Genomic DNA, 12,720 nt, shown 5'->3' on the forward strand with positions numbered 1-12,720 from the left:
CAGGAGGGTACATCAGTCGCAGTGTTGGTGCAGAGGGCGGTTTGTGGTCCTGGACCTTCAGCTTCCCACTGTGGCTGTCAAGACAAATGTTAAGACAGAGGTGTTTCAGCCAAGAGTCACCCATTATGAACCTTTACTCTCATTCAGCAAAACCCTCACTAATGTCCTCTTTGGGGCATGGTCCAATGCACAGGACAATTGCCTGCTACCATCACTCCACTCCCAGGTACCCCAGTTTCCCAGCGTCCAAGCCTCCACTTCTAGGATCAATACTGGCACCTTCACTACCACTCCACTGCATAGGGAATCCAAAAGGCTGGATACCTTCAGTAAGAGGATTTTCTCTTCCGCCACCCTAGCACGGCATTCGTTGAACACCATCTGCCTTTTAAGCCTGAAGCAGCAGAATGTGAGGGATTTGGTGGCACATGGTTCTAGCCATCAAGTAATTGCTGATGGGCGAGATGCAGCGAAGTTCATCATCAGATGTGGGCTTAATATGACCTACTCTCTGGGCAGGGCAATTTCAGCAGTAGTGGCACTTAGACGCCGCACCTGGCTGAGAAGCAATAGTTTCTCAGGGGATGTCCAACTCTCTAGACAGAGCAGTTTCATTGTTAGTGGCACTTAGACGGCGCACCTGGCTGAGAAGCACTAGTTTCTCAAGGGGTGTCCCTCATGATCATTCCCTTTGATGGCTCTAATCTCTTTTGTGAAAAGGCAAACTCAGCACTGGAGTGATTCAATGATAGCAGAACTACAGCCAGGTCATTGGGCCTATCCATGGCTTCTCGGCAAACCCAGTCTGCCTTTGCCCCTTCCATGGCATTGGTAGTGGCTTTCAGCCGCATGCGTTTCTGTCCAGCTACCAAGGCTAACAGGGTTTCTAGCCCTTTAACTTTCATGGATGCTATTTCCACAGATCACGTGGGACCACGAGCTAGAGATCCGGTCGGTCCACCACTCCCCTCGCAGCCCCAGCCTCCAAACTCCTTTAGTTTGTGCTCTTACCAACATGGGCATCACCTTCCCCACTGGAAGTCAATAACACCTAGCAAGTGGGTTTTGTAAATCATTCAGAATGGCTACTCCTTCCCTTTCTTGGACGCCACCCACTTGCAATCAGCTGGCGGATGATCATCTCTCCTTTCTCCTTCAGGAAATGTTGGCTCTTTTGGCCAAAGGAGCTATTGAGAGGGTGGCGGCACTAGAAGTAGGTCAAGGTTGCTGTTCGCATTACTTTCTGGTGCCCATAAAGGACGAGGCTTCCAACCCCCTCATTCAATAGCCCAATTTCTTAAAAAACATGTATCACAGTTGTTAAGCTTTAGCAAAGCCAATAGCTATTTTATTTTAAAGGAACATTTTGGCTTTTCCAATACTTATCGCTGATCAACATCGGCAAAAAATAAATAATATGCTTGTTGCTCATACTTAACAGCATTGGCTGCTGCAACAGACATTTGTTTTTCAATTTATGAACGTACGGTGCCCATTTTGGAGCGATATAAACACATGAAAAGATATACGAAGCGCGTTACAAAGAAAAGAGTGACCCTTAGCAAATTGAAGCTTCCTACCCCCAAAAAAGTAATAGTTTACCATCAATACCATTACCAGCACTTTACTTCACTTTTTGTGGTGGTAGTGGTAGCAGTTGTAATAGTAATATTAATAAGTATGATTATGATGTTAACCCCTTTGATGCTGGTGACGTAACCATTCCGTCATCAGTCACGGTTGAGCTGTGCTGATGACGGAATGGTTCCGTCACGAGTACACCCTGTTCTGCATTGTCCAGCACAGGGGAGGAATTCAATCAGCAGCCAAGGTGTTAAAGGGTGTAGTAGTTAAGGGAGTGTTGGTGACAACAGTACTGTTCTTGGAAATTGTGTTACTGGAAATGGTTGGTGTAGTGCTAGAGGCACACCTATGTTTTGAAATCACTTGATGACCTTTGACCACCATTGTTTTAATTGACTTTCGGTGTTTTATTTTATCCTAGCTTGAATGTCCTGCATGTGCTCATTTCTTTGAAGATTTCTTTTGTGCCCCTTTGTAGTTTTAAAGTGGGAGCTTTCACAGAGTAGAACAGCCTTGCCAGGAACAGAACTTGTGGGATGGGCATTTGTACGCATGAGAGAGTGAGAGAGAGAGAGAGAGAGAGAGAGGTGTGTAATGTACTTCTTGGTCTTGAAGTGCAGTGTTATAAAAAGTGGTGCTCAAATGTGTATTATGTTGTACATTGGGAGATGAAGTGTGTGATGCTATAGGCAGTGGTGCACACGTGCATTGTGTTGTACATTGGGAAGTATTATGAAGTTCTTACTATTAGCTTTAACAGGGCCTCACGTCGTCTGGATTTCTAACTCTGTCGGCTAGCTTGAGCTTTTGCGTGCACAGGCAGGCCCCCAAGAATACTCAAATTGTTTAGGTTATTCACGTTCAAGGTTGTTTTGCTTTCTGCTGGATGGAGGATATCAGAATCTTCGCTGGGATAATGTGTGGTAAGTATGCTTGGTGCCTTTCAGAGCAGAGATTGTTGTTGCCAGAGAAATTTGTGGAATGTACAGCTCTGTCTCAGAGTCAAAATACAGGGGCCTGGCCAACTTCTGTCTTGACCTTGACACAGACCAGTATGGTCAGCACGTTTTTTTGTAACAGTAGAAAGGGGGCGGGGTTTCTAGAACCTTCTCCTCAGGTTGAGTAAAAAGTATTAAAGACTGGAGCTCGCACATGGGGCAGACATGTCATCACACGGGAACTAGGGTCCCGATTAAGCATGGGCGGAAAATCCGTTCCGCTCGTGGATTTTGCGGATTATCAGTATATTCGCAATCCGCGAATGCTCGCGAATTTACCGAAAATCCGCAAATTCGCACGCAGCAGATTTTTTTTCTTGGTGATACAATTTTGCGGCGTGCGGTGTAAGTTCGCAATTGCGAACATGTAGGTGCGGCGGGCAGCAACAATCTCGCACTCGCGAAATTACAAAAATTGCAATTCTGCACAAGAAATCTACTAGCAAGCAGCATAGACCTTCTGAAAATGATGATTTTTATCAGAATAACTCCTCAGGTTGACATTTGCCTGCACTTTTTTGGATTTGAGGGCTTTTGATTTTCTTTGGATAACTTTTGGATTAGAAATCAACTTTCTCATATAAGCTTGTTTGGGGCATTACAGTTGCTGTAATGCTGTTCTGCAGAAAAACGAGTTTTGCAATAGTGAAAGCATTCAGCAGGTTCAAAAGTTCAAACTCATCATTAGTAGCCATTCCCTGTAGTGCTTCCTGACAAGGGCCCCTCCAGAGTTCAGTTGCTAGTTGCAACAATTGTATGACCCTGCTCTGACCCTCACAGCAGGCTCATAGAATAGCTACAAGTAGGCCACAAAGGCCCTGGAAAAAAAATTGCACTGCAACAGAAAGCAAATTACAGATAAGGAAGCAGGTGCCAGACTGGAATTTTAAAACAGTGACACATTAATAAATCAACCCCAAATTAATGTCAGTTGAAGCAGGCAGGTGTGCTTGCTTTTTCCCCCCATAATCTACAGTGATGATGAACCAGAGGGTGGCATTGATGTACCAGAGGGTGGCATGGGTGAACCAGAGGGTGGCAGGGGTGAAACAGAGGGTGCTTGGAACCTGTGATGATGAACCAGACGTAGAAACAACATAATCGTGACCGTTGCGAGCCGACATGTAAGTTCGCAATTGCGAACTGGTACAAAACCCTCGCGAACTGGCAGAAATCCTTGCGAACTGGCAGAAATCCTTGCAAACACAAAAAAAAAATCGCGAGAATTCGCGGATTTTGCGGATTGCGAGTTCGCAAATTTGCAAAATTCACGAACGCCAGATTCGCAAAATTCGCCCATGCTTAGTCCTGATCGAGATTCCTGGCTGGGCTGTTAATAGGGCTCCTCCAGCTTGAGTTGAGTAGGATGTTGAGTGAACGATAGGTGAGGTGTTTTGTTTTTGAGTATTGACTTTGTGATGTGTGAGTAAGTTTGTGTGCATATTCAAGTCTCCAGTGGCTATAATCATCTAAGATGTTTTCATTGTGATGTGTGAGTGTCTGTGTGCACATCCAAGTCCTCAGTGATAGTAATCATCTGATTTATTTAATTTTATATATCTTTATGATTTCTTGCAGGACGTCCAGCATAATCTGCTTGTGTTTAATTCCAGTATTATCTGCTTGGGTTTTATTTCATAATATTATCTGCTTGCATTTCATGTATTTTATTCTATGCATTTAAACTTGTGTGTTGTTATTGTTTGCATATATACATATATATCTCCATATACATTTGAATGTTGTTCATTTGACATCTGGGAGAGCCTTTCTATTAAGAGAGCATTGCATAAATCAAAACCCATGTCTTATTCTTTGATGTGTTACATTTTTGTAATGGCTGGATTTTCTGAGTAGGTGGGATCAGCCCCCAGGGGCCCCTCCAACCCAGCCAGAACGTACTCACCTTCCCTCCCCAGGACCACCTATATCCAGGCACCTGGTACCTACCTGAGGATGGGGAACTCGCAATATACAAGCTCATATTATTAAAACACCACTAAATCTATAGGGATACTAAGAATACTCACTGATTACTAGGGATATCCATACCCTACACCACACTTATTCACATCAGTTGGTCTCGCGGCCACCCTGACCCAGACCGTTCTACCCTAGGGCAGATATGACACACAATCTGGTGCGTCTACACACGGGCCTGCAGAACCCAATGCTCCCTTTTCCAAACTGTTCGCAATCCTGCGAAACTACACGTTAGTTCGACCTCCTAACGCTCTCACTTATTCAAGCCACAATCCAGTGGGTATACACACTGGTTCGACTCCCCAGTGCTTTCATTAACGCCGCATATCAACGACGACCACATTCCTATGAACACCTATACATATATATATATATATTGGGAAGTCTCTTCACTAAGGGTCTGCTACTACAATAATATTATGGGATGGTGTACTAACTTAGTCCCTTGGTTGCAAGTCTCCTCTCTCCCTCACTATTACTTACCTGATCAGGGGTAGCATCTGTTCAAACAGTAATACCTACCAGGAGTGAGTAACCTCACTGTATGGGGATAAAGATATACACACTATGTGACTGAGTTATTTCTTGGTTTAAGCGCTCCTACCCCCCTTTTTGATTGAAGCCAGGATAACTTTATCATAAAAGAACTCATGCACACTAATTCACTAATTAATGGGGTCATTTATTATTAGTACAATATAAACCTTTACACAGATCTGACAAAGACTATAGGTAGAACACACCGCTTGAAAGGGAAGGATTACACATAACAGGAACACTCCGCTGAAAGGGAAAAGATTAGACATAAAGTGTAAGTGTAGCTAATGTGATGAAAACAATATCACCTGATTAGTGTGAAGTCTTGTTCTAGCTGTCATCTGGGTTCCTCTCTCGTCTGTGCCTTGGCTCATCTCAGACTCTCTCTCTCTCCTGCACTCTTGGGTACACCTCTGCGCTGATCACTCTGTCTCTGGACTCCTCTCCCCCACACGAACTGTCTCCACCTTCCATCTTCAATCTTAATGGTTCCTGCCGCTCTGATCACCGTTCATTCCACTAGCTTATTCACTCTGTCTCTGCGCCAATGTCCAATTAACTCCATCTGCTCCCATAGGTTAGTCCACGATCTCTCCTCTATCTCTTCTAAAAGGCATTACTTCAGACTCCAGCTATTCACACCTCCTCCTGATAAGCAACTGCTTCTGACTGCTTCCTTCAGTTCCAGCTCACTATTCAACTCAGCTCTTCTCCAGCTTGAACCCTCTCTGCTTGACTCCCTCTGCTCGACTCTCTGGCTGACTGACTCTCTCTCCTTGACTCTCTGCTTGACTCTCTGCTTGACTCACTGGCTCCGCCTCTGCACTTCACTGATATAGAATGCTGTTTCCTCATGGAAAGTTCCAGCCATCAGCCTGCCGCCCACCAGATCTCTGCACCACTTCGCATCAAGGACACACACCCAGCTGGCCAGCCTTTTGTGGTGTCTTCAACACAGAGAATAATACAGCCTACCGATAAGGGCTGGCCCAGACCGGTTCTCTCCAAGTGAAAAACAGCCTTAACTATAAACTTTGCCTTTGCCCTGAAAAGCCTCTCAGCTTCATCAAGATGGAGTCCCTCTAGCTCTAGGCCTGTAGGCCTGAAAGGGGTGAAATGCTCCTTAGCTCTGTCAGAATACCTACATAAACCATACCAATGTGTCTAATATGTCAAAGCCAATAGGCAATAGACAGGTTAAAGTCAAGAATAAAGGCATATTAAGCAGCTATCCTCTTATAGGTCTGGAAAAAGGGCTTAAAAGGGCCAACACAGGCTAAGAATACCTATACTAGATGCGAGCAAGATTAATGATCTATATCACTGCTAAATAAAGCCAAAAACTCTGCCATAACAATTTTATAAAGTGAAATCCCTTTCCAGGTGGTGTTGTGTTGTTTTTATTGCTTCGTCATGTTTGAGTCTCTATGTGGGAGGGCAGAATTTTCTCTTATCTGGGAGTGGGAAGCAATACAAAATGTGATTGGGTAATTGTGGTGGTAATGCTAGTAATGTTACTGGTGATGATGTAGTAATGATGGTGGTTGTAGTCATGGTGGTGATAACGAAGGTAGTGGAAGCACTGCTAATGTTGCTTATGCTTGTGATAATGGTGGTTGTGTTGGTGGCAATGGTAGTAATTGTGTTGGTGGCAGTATTGGTGGGGGTGATATTAGTTTTAATGATGGTAAAGGTGGTGGTGGTGATGGCAATGCTGTGTAAAAGGATGTTCAGCTCAGCTAGTATTCAGAAAAAAATAGTCTACAACTTGTCCTAAGTAGAAAGTCATATTTTAGTGCATACCTCATTTTCTCATTCATTAGTTTCCCATGTACCAACATAAAATACTTCTTGCTCACATAGTACCCATCAAATTATTCAGCCACTGAGAGCTGACGATGTAGGAAGAACACAGATCCCTTATGTACTAAGATACCTGCAACATGCTATCTGCAACGGCAGTGACTGCTTTTAACATAGTGCTAAACACATGATTTTTTGAATGGTTGATTAATCCTAAAATGCATATCTGTTGGACAGGCATGATGTGGAGCTTGTTGTTTACTGTGGCTCTATGACAATGTATGCAGCTCCATATTCTTGTGCATACCTTTTACAAAAATCATTAGCATGTAATAAAACAAGCTTAACTCTTTAAGCATTAAAAGGTTATGCAAAGGAAACATTTTCAAGCAGCGTATACTTTTCCAAACTCTCATTTACAGTGATGGCAGCAATAGCTGTCTTAATCTTAGCGTTTGACAACATAACATAAAGAATTATTTATTGGTAACGGTGAACTACGGAGATGTTTTTCACCAAGGAGTTCTAAGGGACATCAAATAGACAGTGAGAACTTAGTATGCAGTGTAAGTGTGTTAAGTCCATCAGGAGTGGACTGAGAGGGCGATTGTTCTCTATACATCATGTAGTTGATGCAGTCACTCAAGTGGAGGCAGAAGGGTACACTCAGACAGTTAATAGCATTAGGTGATAGATAAATGCTTGATTGGACTGAGCCAAGAAGTGATAGACAAAGTCTTAAGCAAGAGGCTGAAAGAGCTGGTTTAACAAAGCCAGTGTTAGAAAGGGGCTTAATCTATGAATATCGTAAGCAATAAGTGTGTTTGACATATACACTGCCCAAACCCTTTACATGAAAATACTTTAATGGTCTTTGAGAATGGTACAGTTAAAATGCTGATGGGCCGTGTGAATGTAGGTGGGCGTTTTCTTCTCTTCTTATAATGTAAATAAACAGACCAGATCCATAATATCAGATCTGAACACGTGTTTCCACCATGAAGCTCAACCATTAATATTTGGTTGAATATCACTCTGCCCTTGACTCCTATTGACCATCTCCCATGCTTACACTTCATCAACTGCTCTACATCCCACTTAAGATGACCTCAACTGACCACAATGATTTCACCCAATAGTTGTCTTCATATCTGCTTTATACATCTCAACATAACAGACTTTCAGAGCCAGTGACACTGTCACCCGGCTGCCCGTCCCTATTTACATATTTGCATTGTTCCATGATCTCTTACCCAGAGACCTTACCAGCTTACATCTGCCCCCACTACTCGTACTCTTGCTGCTCTGTTACCACTCCCTTACGGAAGCCCAGCGTTAATTGTAAAGCTCATTGTATTGTCATGACTTTCAAAACCATTTCTGCTCCCAAAATTTTTTTCCTTCGTCTAATTCTGTTGCCCGTGACAAAACACTTTTTTTCCATATTGACTCTCACTGTGATTGTGTTTCTAAATAACCTCTTGGCACCTCATTTCAACTTATTTCAAGAAAATGTACTGCATCTGTATATATAAAGAATGCATTGTACGGCACTATTTACCTGACCTAAAAGACTATGGAACCAGCTACCCGATTGCATACCAAAGAGAGAACCCCCACCTCTTATTCTACAAGGCTTTCACATCTTTTCGTTAGCTCGCAGTTTTCTTGTTTGGTTTTAGTACTGTTTTAAAGATTTTCTTCACAAAATGCAAGGAAACCATAATTGGTAGGAATGCTCTTTATGAAACAAATACAATCATGTTACCTACTACAACTAAGCTACTGATCGATAACCTCCTTCGTCTTGCATTTACCATACATTTCAAGGCCTCTTCTACTACCTTTATATAAAATCTATGTTCAGTAATGATTTCTGAAGTTGTAATTAATGACACAAAAAATACGGATAAAATATTAAAAGCCAACTTATGTTTTTCGGTATTTGCCAATGGTTATGTAAGAGGCTGAGTCGTGACTACATAATGTTCACCATGAATGTTTTTTGTTCTTTTTCAGCCATTCCTCATTGATGGATTTAAGTTTGACTTGAGAGTCTATGTTCTTGTCACCTCCTGTGATCCACTTCGGATCTTCGTCTATGAGGAAGGTTTGGCACGGTTTGCAACTAACAACTACATCGAACCAAGCAACAATAACCTGGTAAAATATTTTATTTCCCTTGGAAGAGGGCATATTTTAAGATAATACACCCTGTTAGGTTTTAGATGAAGAATTTCCACTTGTCCTTGAAGAGTGTGTGAGAGGTTTATTCAGGGGAGGCATCAAGGCAAATTAAGCAAAGATGAACATGTACATTTCCATATTTCTAATTGTATAAACCTATGATGGTAGAATTTCAGATACATAATAAGTAATCAGTGTTGGGGATAGCTGGTGGCTGGATATGTAGTAAATGCTCTCATTTGAGAAATGAAGCGACTTTGACCTTGAAATCAATACATTGGCCAATTACGTAAGGTGCTGATCGTGGGCAGCGCCATTCATATCAATGTCTTGTTATAGGTCCTCTACCAGGTTACCTACCACCATGTTTGATCTTTGTTTTTCAGCTGCATGACCTTCGAATTGCACTTCAATCACCCCGACTTGTTTTTCAGGTTGTGGTTTTAACATTTTAAAATGTCCTTTTTTTAAAAAAAAATCCAGATGCTGCCAAACTGTGCATGCTAATAGCGCAGGAAAAAGATCCTACATCAGATTTTTAAACACTTTATGGTGGGAACTATGAACTCCCTCAGCCTGTGATCCTTCTTTTCTCCTTAGGCATGTGGTCTGAAAGTAGTGTAGGCTTGGAAGAAGTTGAGAACCTCCTCAGTAGTAGCCGAAAAGGAAGATAAATTAAGGATGCTAACTAAGAATCTGGTTGTCTTCCACACAATCCTACGTTGTATCCCCTTCATATAAAATGGAAAGCCTTGCCTTTGTCACCTCAAACAGAGATTAAATTCATTGACCCAATGTCTAGTGGCACGGAATCTTTTCAAATAAAGTTGTTGGTCCTCTCCCAGAATTAACTCCTCGTATTGACCATAGAAATGTACCACATGACACTTAGAGTCTCAGTAATTAGTGTAGCTCACATGCTTTTCTCAAACACAGAGGGCACATGGGAAAATTTTATATCTCCCCTTAGATAGGAAGGATCAGTTGTTCTCGTCCATAGGTTTAGGAACCAGTGTAAAACAAATGTCATAACAGCAACTTCCTTGTTGTAAATTAAAAACTAAGCCGCTTCTAAACCACCTCAGAATGAGAAAGGTCATCCCCACAACGCGATTCAGGGTTCTGATGGGTTACCAACAACTTAATCTGTGACTTAAACTTGATACACTAGCTGTTATAGACTGCTTTAAGTCTTGGTTCTTCCTCTCCACTACTGTGTTTCCCTCAGGTTGATAGGGGGAGGAGTACTTGAAAGTCACACCCAATTTTCCAATGGTGTCTCTGTAAGCCTTAGAGGCAAATGCTGGACCCTGGCTGGTTTGAATTAAATGTGACTACAGCAAATGTTCTGATGAAGACTTACACGTCTTTTATAACAGTTCGGCGTCAGCCGATCCCTGTGGCCAAACAAAACGCATAGGAATCAATAGTAGGAATCCGCTGCTTCCATGATGTACTTGTTAGACCCATCAGAGTGTAAGGGTCAGCAGTGGTCCAGATAAACACAAGCCAGAACCTTCTCTGAGATCAATATGTGCTGGACGTGCTGTGATGGAAAATTTAATCTACTGACAGATGTCACATTTGAGCACAAAGTCCTTAGTCTTTTCTATAAGCCTGGTCACTAATAGCATTGCTTTAATAATGAAATTGTAGCCGCCACTCTGGCAGGAGCAGATGCTAGGCCCTCATGTGCTGCTAGAATCAGCCCTAACCTGTGATCTGAATTTGTTATTACTCTATCCCCCACTGCTGGAATGTGAGCAAATGGAATGTTTTGACGATCAACTGGTAGGAGTATTTAGTTAAAAAAAACTTTAAGTAAGTATGTGCTGTCACTCGCTGCCTTGACAGCAATCATGATGTCTCCATCTATTCTCTTACTAGAATGAGTAATTCCAGTGAATGCAGCAGTTTGCACTGTTGCTTTTGCTGCTTCGTCAGCCATGGAATTCCCTGCAACATGTATCCATACATGCTGGTAACTCAGCGTGTCTATCACATGAGTCAGTGGCAAACCAGCTTTTTGTTTGGCCGCATTTCACCAAAGCATTTTGTGCTTTATTGTGTACCCTTTGGAGTCTCTGAACCCAAGGCTGAACACAATAATACGAGTCACACACAATAAGTGTGGGGAATCTGAGATCCATATTCTTGTGTACCAGAATTAGAGCATTTAGTTCAGCCAGCTGCGCTGTGAAATCCCCAAGTGACTGCTTGTTGGTTTTATGAGGGTGAAATTCTCCACCCAGCATCCGGTCCTTTACTGCTATGCACGCAGCAGAGTATTGGTGCTTTGTCTTTATGGCAGGCTGAGCAGAATAGATGATATAATCATACTGAGATAGAGGGATGACTTTGTTGGGCAGGGGATATTCGTGTTCATATATGTGTGTCTAATGTAAAGTCACATGAAGGATTAAATTGGTCAACTCATTTACATTGATTGATGTAAATGAGTTGACCAATTGAATCCTTCTTGGATGTAAAGCTTTTGCGTTAGGAATGTTGGCCTTTGTGACATCCTCTAGGGTTGGAACTGGAGTCATGACAATGATGCATTTCCCATAAGCCCATGATCTTTCTGTCACCACAGCAGTCTGTACAGCTGTTAGAACTTTCTCTCTCGCTGAAAAACACATGTCTGCATTGGTATATAAATGTGATTTATATGCAAATGGTACGGTGTCTCCTTCATTGATTGTGGCATATGTGTACCCCGAAGCACCCGCAATTATACGGATTACCAGGTTTGTGGTGTTTGCTCTTGTGTGTAAGCTTGTATCCCAAAAACAGAACACAGAGCTAGGCTATTTTTGATTTCTTTAAATTAAATGTGTAGGCCATGTGAGCAAATCCCAAAACTATGCAATCTACTTTAACCAAGTGAGTTGATAGGTCATCATTCTTTAGGTATATGTTATCGACATAGGAAAATGCCTCGCCGTCAAAATCTTGTATAAGTACTGCTCCTCAGGCTGAACACAACCCTGGGCTGTTCCTAGACCCTTAGGGCAATCAACACAACTTTTTCTGAGAACCGAAAGCACTAAATGTGGTCAAGAATCAGCTCTCAGGCCCTATATTTTGGCAGAAAAATTCTTCTGAAATATCTAACGTGGTTTTGTATTTTTTACTCACTATATTGTTCAAAGTGCCACACTATGCCCGTTTTGTACAGCAAATGTGCGTGTAGCGGTGTTCAAGTGTCTATGATCTAACACTAAACAATATGAATGGTCTGGTGGTTTCATTACTAGAAACAACTGATTATGCATTGGTGAGGTGCAACTTTCTATTACACCTTGGTATTCAATTTGTGTGAGGATATCTCTAACTTTTTTTTTAGCCTTATGTTTAATGGGGTATTGTCTTTGTGTTCATGGGGTTGACCTCACAGGTATAATGAGATAAGGGGAACTATTATCCCACCTCACATAGTTGCAGTGTATTGCCAGAGCTTGCACTAAGAGCCACTCCTTGGTGTATGAATGTTTAACTGATTCTAGAACAATGACAGAAAAAGCAGGTAAAATTACAGTTTCTCCCCTGGGGCAGTCCATAACAAACTCTGGTGGCCAATCCTTTTCAGCCAAGAGAATTTCACTGCTGAATAACAAGTTCTCCA

The 12,720-nt window shown here is 42.2% G+C and overlaps 1 protein-coding gene across 5 annotated transcripts in view; it reads left to right on the forward strand.

Moving 5' to 3' along the window:
- TTLL13 (tubulin tyrosine ligase like 13) overlaps nucleotides 1-12,720 on the forward strand; it is a 653,894-nt gene that overhangs the window by 128,274 nt on the left and 512,900 nt on the right. For all 5 annotated transcript variants that reach the window (XM_086958162.1, XM_086958163.1, XM_086958165.1 and 2 more), the window contains one exon: nucleotides 8,925-9,068. In XM_086958162.1, coding sequence (XP_086814288.1) covers nucleotides 8,925-9,068 — 144 coding nt within the window. The remainder of the gene's footprint in view (nucleotides 1-8,924; nucleotides 9,069-12,720) is intronic.

Source organism: Lissotriton vulgaris, chromosome 2_1 (genome assembly GCF_964263255.1).
Source record: "Lissotriton vulgaris chromosome 2_1, aLisVul1.2, whole genome shotgun sequence".
Lineage (NCBI taxonomy): Eukaryota > Metazoa > Chordata > Amphibia > Caudata > Salamandridae > Lissotriton > Lissotriton vulgaris.